Here is an 8939-nt window from a genome sequence, read left to right as displayed (position 1 = left end):
AATGAGGGAGAGTGAAGCCTGGAAACCCCTGGCCAAACCCCAGTCCCGTCTACCACCCAGGGACCCACCCAGAGTGCCACCCCATGTGGTGGGGACACGGAACCAGGAGGGGTTTCTTGGGGCCTTGTCTGCACCACCACCTCCCCACCCTGCCTGGGCACACAGTGTTATCTTTGGAAGCTGCACACCCTGTCCACAACCCTCAGACCTGGAGCCCCTCTTTCAGGGAGGACCCGAGAGAGGAGGATTGTGGGGTCCTCACTCACTGGCTGCTTTCCTAGAGATGCCAAAGCCTCCTGGGGCATGGGGGCTGGGGAGTGGTTCCCTGGAGGCCCCCCAGCAGCTGCCACTCCTGCACCTCCTAGGACCCAGATGCCCGCCCTGCTCTCCTGTCCCCACCCCTGAGGACCATCTCTGCAGAGGGACAGGACAGAGCCAAAGTTTGGTTGAGTGGGGCCAGATCCTGGGCCAGGAGCCACGAGCGTGCCAGAGAGGGAAGCCGAGTCGGGAGAGGGGACAGAGCCCTCCAGAGCGGCCACGAGGAGGGAGCATCCAGCTCAGCTGGGTGTGGAGGGAGGAGCAGGTGCAGGGACAGCCAGTCTGTGTGGGTGCAGGGCAGGCAAGGCCCCAGGAGGGCCTCCGTCTCCCATTCCCCCAAGAAGCCTTCCCCTGACAGGGGAAGGTCACTGCAGCTGACTCGCACCTCTTGGTGCCCAAGCAGGGGCAGGCTCCCCAGTAAAGTGCGGCTCACCGGGTCCACGCCCACCCTGAGCTCCGCAGCAGGGAAGCTCCAGCCAGGCCTGTGCCAGCGCCTCCTCCAGCCCTGAGGAGCCTCTCCCAGACAAAGCAAAAGTGACAGGGGAGGGGAGTTGCCAGGGCGTGGGCCCCTGACTGTCTTCAGTGACCATGGGGAAGAAGGAAGCAAACATTCAGGGTGGCTGTCCCATTGGCACACAGACCAGCTCCAGACTGAAGGTGTCCTCAGTGTTGCCCTTCCTCCCTCATTGGTGCAACCCGGCGGCCCCCCAGCCCAGAGGCCACTCAGCCCACGGGGTCCCCGCCTTCTGGTGAGCCTGGAGGTGGGTTCAGGGAGGCGGGTAGACAGAGCAAGGTGAACAGGGTCTGAGAGTTGATGTCAGGGCAGGAGTCCTGGCCAGGGGGCCAGGGCTGCCTGGGGCACCAAGACCCCAGAAGGAGCTACAGTGAGATCGGGGCACAGGCGAGAAGGTGGCAAGCTGAGAGGAGAGGCCATCAGGCTGACCTTTGGGGACCTGGTTCTCACTGCTGACCGGGGCAGAGACAGTGCTGGCTCGAGTCCTGCCGGGTATCACACCCCAAGGGCCAATGCCAAGCCTGTCAGATCCCAGGGCCCAGAGGCTGGGGGCAAAAGTTAGACTCAAGAGCAGCCCCATCCCCTAGAGCCCATCTGCCTTGCCCCAGCCTCTGGCTCCTGCTGGGCTGCCTGGCCCATCCCTTCCATGGCTGGGCCAACTGAGAAGGATTTCCACCAGGAGCCAACAGGTGCCCCGGTTAGCACCACACCAGACAATCCAAGAGCCCCTCCCATGTTGGATTTGACAGTGTTCAGCCTCCCCTGCCTTTAGGACCTTGGCCCCTCGCCCAGGACCAGGCAGGCGGCCAGGGATCCCCAGGGCACCCTGGGCCCCAGATGACCCAGGCCTGAAGGGCCTCACCCCACACTGGCCACACGTCGTGCCCCCAGGTCGTGGAGCCTCAGGGGCTTGAGGCCGGTTCTGTCCAACTTGGGAGGAGTATCTGGCCAGAGGGCCACAGGGGGCATGTCTTTCCTGGGAGACGCCACCCCCTCCTCCTCTGCTCACCGCACTAAAGGCACCCTCTGTCTCCAGCCCAGGACTCACAGGTGGATTTAGGGCTCAGGTCCTCCCATCTTCTAAGAGCCACGTTTGGGGAGCAGTGGGGCCTTGGCCTCTCCTCCAGTGCAGGGGCCAAGGATGAGGTGATGGTGCATGCAGACACGGCCCACGCAGGTACGGGGCCCTCGTGGGCACCCCGGTTCGCCTCACACACACAGGCAGGCACATGTGCATGCCTACCCATATGCAGGCGTCTGACACACGCGGGCATGCCCTTACATGTGCAGACATGCATGCTTTTACACTCACCCATGTTAACCTGTCGGTGCACACACCTCACCCGCTCACAGGAACACACGCACCCCACACGCTTGCACTAGCACAGCCAGCCCTGTCACAGCTGCCCGGAGCCAGGATGGGGAGTGGGCTGGGGGCCAGGTGGTCAGTTCCTCTACTCCCACCCCTCAGTCAGCATTGGGGATCCCCCCACCTGGGCCCCACTTCCTTAGACAGGGAGGCCTGGTACCACCTGCACCTGCGAATTCCACAGACTGATATGCGTCTAGTCACCTGTGTCTCAAGGCCTCTGACTATTCACTGAGGCTCAGAGTGACCTCAGAGCCCAGACATCCCCAGGAACCCTCAGGGAGAGAGTTCTGAAACACTTCCTGGAGGGACAGGTGACCCCACGTCACGCTCCCCAAGGAAACAGGAACCTTGTCCTGTAGTCACCGAGCCCAGACCAGCCCCTCAGCCAGTCACCCTCTCTGAGCCTCTACTTTCCTCTCTGGTCCCTACCCTATTCTCTGAGCCTCCACGCACTTCACTGGGCCCCCACTCCCTCTCTGGACTTCCACCCCCCTCCTCAAGCCCCTCTGTGTGACCCCACCCCCTCTCCAGGCCCCCAGTCTTTTCCCTGAGCCCCCATCCCCCTCTCTGGGCCCCCACCTCCATCCTTAAGTACCTCTCTGGGCCCCTACCTCCCTCTCTGGACCCCCACCCCCTTCTCTGAGCCCCCATCCCCCTCTCTGAGCCCCCATCCTTCTCACTGAGCTCCCAACACTTATCTGACCCTACTACCCTCCTGAGTCCCTCTCTGAGCCCCCTCCTCTCATGAGAAGGCAGGAGCAGCCCCACCCCCTCTCCTGAGCCCCTTCCCCTCCTCTCATAGATGAGGGCCCTGCCCCCTCAGCCCCTGAAGTCCTGGGAGTTTGGCCTTTGAAGTGACACTGTGGGGGCCTGGGGCGGGGCTGGAGGTGAAATGAAATGACATGGGGATGGGGGGGGATAGAGTGGGGAGGGGCTAGGTGCCAGTGAGGGATAGGTGGGGGTTGGGCAACCTGAGCCACCAGGACTCTCCTCAGCCCCGTCCCCTCTGAAACATCTCTCCCACACCTGCCTGGCCCCTGCTCAGCTTTCGCCTTGCCCCCACCTCCCCCTTTCTCCAGGGCATCTCCCCCGGCCCATCCCACAGATTGTAACCAGTGGGTGCTGACCCCAACCAGTCCTATGGTGGCCAGCCTGGGTCCCTGTCTTATCCTCACAGCCTCCCCACACCCCTCAGGGAGCCCCTGCCCAGGCCCCAATCGCTAGACCCCAGAGCAGCACTTCTGCCCACAGACTGCAGGTGGAAGTGGGGGCTTGGGGTAGCTGCTGCATATGTATGTGAATACATGTGTGTGCACGTGTGTGAGCATACCTGTGAGTGGGTGACGGGTATGGATGAGTCAAGTAAGCAAGCAGGTGAGTGTGAGGGGGTGACAAGCTGATGTAACTGTGAGAGCAAGAGTTGGGGGCTCACTGGGGGTTGTGGCGGCCCCTTCCAGGAGGCCCCCCCATAAGTCTGGCCCCACCAGGGACCTTGACGACACAGAGTGAGGGGTTGGAGGGCTGCTCCGGCATCCTGGGGTGGGTGGAGGAGGGCACTTTGTCCAAACATCCCCTCTCAGCCTAGTACTGCCCAAGCTCTGACCCCTCACCCAACTCCCCGCCCAGCCAGCCAGGGAGAGGATGACGCCAGCCAATCCCAAGGCCCCAGGCCGCACCCCTGGCCAGCGGTGACTAGAGGGTATAAATACACCTGCACGCAGGCCTGGGAGCCCACGCCCAGAGAGCACACGCATGTCTGCCATACCGGAGCTCCACACGCCTGGAAGACACTGCCAGCCGCCCCCCACCACCCCAACTGTTACAGAGGCCACACCTGCTGGAACCAGCCACCAGGACAGCTATTGGCAGCTGGCCAAGGAGGGATACCTGCCAGGTGGAAGCAAGCTGCCCAAAGGAGAGAGCAGTGAGTGCCTTAGGAGAAACCGGGGGCTGTGGAGCCAGGCCCACTGTGGCTGTCGGAGACCATGCCCAGGGCCTGCTGATGCCCAGCTGCCAGGTAAGGCCAGAATAACAGCGCTCACCCCTCACCAGCACCCAGAGCTTGGGCGGGGCCCCTCTGTGGAGGGGCTGTGTGGGGTGCACTGGGCACACCCCCACCTGCTAAAGCCACTGCTTGGCCTGATGCCTGCCTGCAATGCCCAGGCGCGTGATGTCTGTGAACTCATGCCAGGGGCACCTTCAGCCTCACCATGATGTCATCATGAGTCACAGCAGGTGAGCAGTGACAAGGCTGCAGCTCCTGAGCCTTCATGGTCTGTCACTAAGCTTCATCACCACCCAGCCACCTGGGGTCAGGGTTGGGGCAGCAGCCCCAGGGCCTACAGGGAAGGGTAGGCCTTTTGGCTCCAGTCGGGCTGGCAAGACCAGCCCGGGGTGGCCTCTTGGGTTCCAAAGGTCACCTGGCCAGGTCTTCCCAGGGTCCTAGTCAACCCTACCCACCAGAAGGTGAATCACCTCACCTGCCTTCCTCCAGACAGGACTGGTGTATCCCTCATCATCCAGATCCTGCCCATGGCTCCCTGGGGTGGAGAGGCAGGACCAAGGTTCAGAGGGCCTCCCAACAGGCCCCTGGTGAGCAGCAGGAACATCTTCCTGGAGACAGAGGTGCCTCCAGTGGGGAAGGGGGAGTCTCTGGGGACCACATGTTCTTCCTTGGTGGCTGGCGGGTGGACATGCAAGCCCCTGGGTGGCCCAGAGGGGCCAGACAGCCAAGGCCGATCCATATGCTGGCACCCTGGCACTGGACCTTGGTCACCAGCCTGACAAGCTGGCCCAGCATGTTCCAGCCAAGGCTGGGACACAAACCCCTAGAAGGCCACTGGCCTCTGCCCACCTCCTCAGACCCTGATCTCTCCCAGCTGGACTGGCTCAGCCCAGGCCCCAACCCCCAGGCCCCAACCCCCAGGCCCAGAGGCCAACCCTCAGCCCTGGGCCCTAACCCCCAAGCCCAGGCCCCTGGGGCCAGCCCCTCACCCTCAGGCCTAGGCCTGGACCCCCAGGCTCAGTCCCTGACTCGAAGTCCCGATCCCTAGTCTCAGGCCCCCAGGCCTAGAGACCAGGCCCCAACGTCCAGGCCCAGTGCCGCCCACATCCACTGCCAGTGAATCAGGGGGTCAGTCACTGTCAGAACAGACTGGGAGCCACATTCAAACCCATCTCCCCTTCCCAGAGCCTGTCCTGTGAGAATGCAAGTGGCTTCTTAGCCAGTGACCCTGGCTGAGTTGCCCACACTCTAAGCTGTGCTTTTCCCACAGCGACACGTGAGCATCAGTGCTGTGGGCCCTACACTGGGCACAAACAGTAACCAGCATGGGGCCACTGTCACCTCTGCTTGGTGCCATGGCCGGGGGGGGTGGGGTAGGGGGGCAAGCCAGCAGGTCATTGTACCCTCCCCCCTCCCCATGCACACTGCCTGCACCTTGGACCCTCCTCAGGGCAAGGTGGGGGTGAGGAGGGCAGGTACAGGTGAAGCTTTACGAAAATGCCACAGACTGGGCAGTGTCCTTCCCTAGGATACTGGGTGTTGGTGGTGGGCAACAGAAAGGGAGAAAGGGAAGGGGAGCGACAGACTGGCCTCTCGGGAAAGGGCAGCCTGGGGTCACTCACAAGGTCTCTGTTTGTCCCACAGCTCGGAGCCATGTCATCAGACCAGCAGGTATGGCACACAGCCATGCCACCCCACAGCTGGAGCAGCCCCACAGCCACAGTGCCCAGGAGCCCCCACTCAACCAGCAACCCCAGGTCCCCCAGCTCCGCCAGCAACCCCAGGTCCCCCAGCTCCACCAGCAACCCCAGGTCCCCCAGCTCCGCCAGCAACCCCAGGTCCCCCAGCTCCGCCAGCAACCCCAGGTCCCCCAGCTCTGCCAGTAGTCCCAGGACCCCTGGCACCCCAGTCTCTGAGAAAGTGGCCTCCCCTTTGGAGTGCTCCATCTGCTTCTCTGGATATGACAACATCTTCAAGACGCCCAAGGAGCTCTCCTGTACCCATGTCTTCTGCCTGGAGTGCCTGGCACGGCTGACAGCTGCCCAGCCCATAGGCCGCCCTGGCAGTGAGGGTGTGCCCTGCCCATTCTGCCGGCAGCCAACGGCCGTGCCTCCAGACGGGGCCCCTGCGCTTCGCACCAGCCGACAACTGCTGGCCAAGATGCCAGCCCATCTGCGGCGGGAGGAGCACGTGTGGCTGGAGGGCACCAAGCTCTGCTGCCGCCCACCACCCTCCTCGCCTGGCCACAACTCACCCACCTTCATATGCGTGGATGTGGGCCTGAGCAAGCCGGCTGAGCCTGCACCACCCTTGTTCCCCCCAGGGCCCTTGCGCCGCCAGGGCCGCCTGGCGCGCTGCTGGGCGCGCTGCAGGGACTGGAGGCGCACGGCCCTGGTCTCAGTCCTGCTGGTAGTACTCTTCTGTGTGGTGCTCTGGCCCGTGCAGTGTGCACTCAGGACAGGGAACCTGCAATGCTTCCCGCGGCCCTCTGGAGCGGCCACCACTGCCACTTCCAAGATGCTCCCCCTTGGGCCACTGGCTGACAACTAGGACCACTGGTGGCCCCACCTATGCCGCGATGACCCCCAGCCTCCACACATAGGCCCTAATCAACAGTCGTGGTCGCTGCTCTAGAGGAGCCTCAACATCAGAGAGCACCCTTCCTAGGCCTTGAGGTCAACAGAAACCCCAGTTCTCCATGGCCCCTGGACTCTATGGGGCTGCCGGGTCCTGGCGAGGTGGACAAAGGGTCCCCAGAGCCTCCTAGCATCTCCTGCTCCTACCAGCTCCAGAGACCACCTCTCTAATCCCATCAAGTTGATGGGGAAACTGACCCAAGAGAGCCAGCCTGGAGACCCGTCCCTCCCTGCGTACAATGTGAAACTCCAGCAGGCAGGGCTCATCCTTCCTCTGACTTTAACATTTCACCTGAGGTCCCTCCCCCAGGCCCCTCCCTGGGTAGGGCTGGCCCCTTCCCTTGGGTGGGGGTCCTCATCCTGCCCTCCAGCCCCTCTGACCAGGGGAACAAGGGCATAACATGGAGGGTAGGCAGCAGGGAGCACTCTCCAGAGGCTGCCCCTCTCGCCTTAAGAACTACTTTTTTAGAATAAATTATTTTGTATCCAGTTTGCTAAGTGGTCCTCACTCCTTCCTGCAGCAGCCCTGCCCTGTGCCCATGGCCAGCCCACAAGCCCCCCAGCTTCTCCCAAAGAAGCCCCCACAGGACCAGCCTCCCAGCAGGCCCTGGAGTGGGTATTAGGTTCTAGAGGTCCAATTCCGTGCCCTCCAGGCTGCTGGCAGTCTCAGCAGTGCAGTTCCCAACTTGACTACTCCCAGCAGGGGCACTTACCCCGGGGTTGTGGGGGGGCAGGTGGGAACACTGTGAGGCATCTAGAAGGGCAGACCTGGTGTGGGGCGTTGCTCTGGTTCAGAGCCCAGGGAGCTCTGAAGGTGGCCTTCCCCTTCCCCACTCCCACTGTGCCCAAGCTGAGAACCAAGCCCCAGGACCTCCAAGCCCCTCCCTGGGAACTGGACCTAAGGGTCCACAGAGGAGGTAGGTGGTGCTGATCAGCAGGCCCTAGAGGGGTGCAGCCTTAAGACCCATAGATCTAAGGAGCCACAGACAGACTATGGCAAGATGGCTGGTGAATCGAGAAGTTCATGGTCCCCAGGGCAGGGCGGAAGGGAGTCCATCCCACTGCTCAAAGCCTCAGGAATCCGGTCCCACCAGGCTGGCAAGGGAGGAGAGGCTGGGCTGGTTCTGGCTCAGGCGGGTCCCAGCCTCCTCACCCCAAAACCCAGGCACTTCCTGCTCCAACTAGCTGGGCCTGGGCCCCAATAGAGCTGGGAGAACACAGAACTAAGAACACAGCACTTTGCTGCGGATGCCACAAGCCACTGTGGCTGTCCTGTGAGGGGGCTGCCTAGGCCACCTTGCCAGTGATATCACACCTGTTCCGCACTACCATGCACATGGGTCATGGCCTCATCACAAACAGGCTCGGTCACATGAGCCCCACACGTTCAATTCGGAAGCATTTGGCACCGCGTGACCATGACGTACCCGCCTGGGGTAGCCCTGGACATGCAGAGAGCAAGCCACGCCCTACAGCGCTGCTGTGGCTCTGAAGGGGGAGTTGTGGGACTCAGGGAGCGGGGCACATGGACATCCGGATGTTACAGGCAGGCAGGTCAAGACTGGCCACTTGTGTCACTGGTCACTTATATGGTACACACACGGGCCCACACACCCATGCACCGGGCCCCACATAGTCACCCTGCCTCGAAGGGCTTGGTGGTCACTCTGAGACCAATCGCTGTCCCACAGCCCTGTCTCCCCCTCCGCCACCCTCCAGAATCCCGGCCGCACCTTCCATTTCTGGGGGCTCAGATTTACTTGGGGGTGGGGTCTGAGGGACAGGCTCGGGTTCCCTCCCTAAGTGGCGAGGACAAGTCTTTTTCGTGCTAAGCGTGAGCCCAGTGAGGAAGGCGAGAGTCCGCGGTTCCCGCTAGGGTGCAGGCAGGCCTGGGACCTCCGGAGCCGGGTCTTGCAGATTTTCGTAGGTCCTGCGGGCGGAGAGGGGCCTCGGCCCGGCTCCCCGACGCCCCGTGGCCGCCCTCTCCTGCGCGGGGTCACTTCTCGGCCCCCTGACGCCCCCACACTCACGCCGCCGGCGTCCGGGACACCGAGGGTCCCAGGCTGCGGTTAAGTCGCGAACGCCCCGCCCACG

General features: G+C 63.0%; 1 protein-coding gene across 1 annotated transcript; it reads left to right on the top strand.

Annotated features, from left to right (window-relative positions):
- Positions 1-2676: 2676 nt before the first annotated feature.
- RNF223 (ring finger protein 223) lies at positions 2677-8637 on the top strand. Its single transcript, XM_064281055.1, has 2 exons — positions 2677-4221; positions 5854-8637. Exons 1-2 carry the CDS (start codon positions 4207-4209, stop codon positions 6757-6759), a joined length of 921 nt encoding a protein of 306 aa, XP_064137125.1. The 5' UTR covers positions 2677-4206; the 3' UTR covers positions 6760-8637.
- Positions 8638-8939: the final 302 nt, after the last annotated feature.

This window comes from Loxodonta africana, chromosome 3 (assembly GCF_030014295.1).
Source record: "Loxodonta africana isolate mLoxAfr1 chromosome 3, mLoxAfr1.hap2, whole genome shotgun sequence".
NCBI lineage: Eukaryota > Metazoa > Chordata > Mammalia > Proboscidea > Elephantidae > Loxodonta > Loxodonta africana.
The sequence above is the reverse complement of the archived record's forward strand: the minus strand, read 5'-3'. Positions and strand labels throughout refer to the sequence as shown.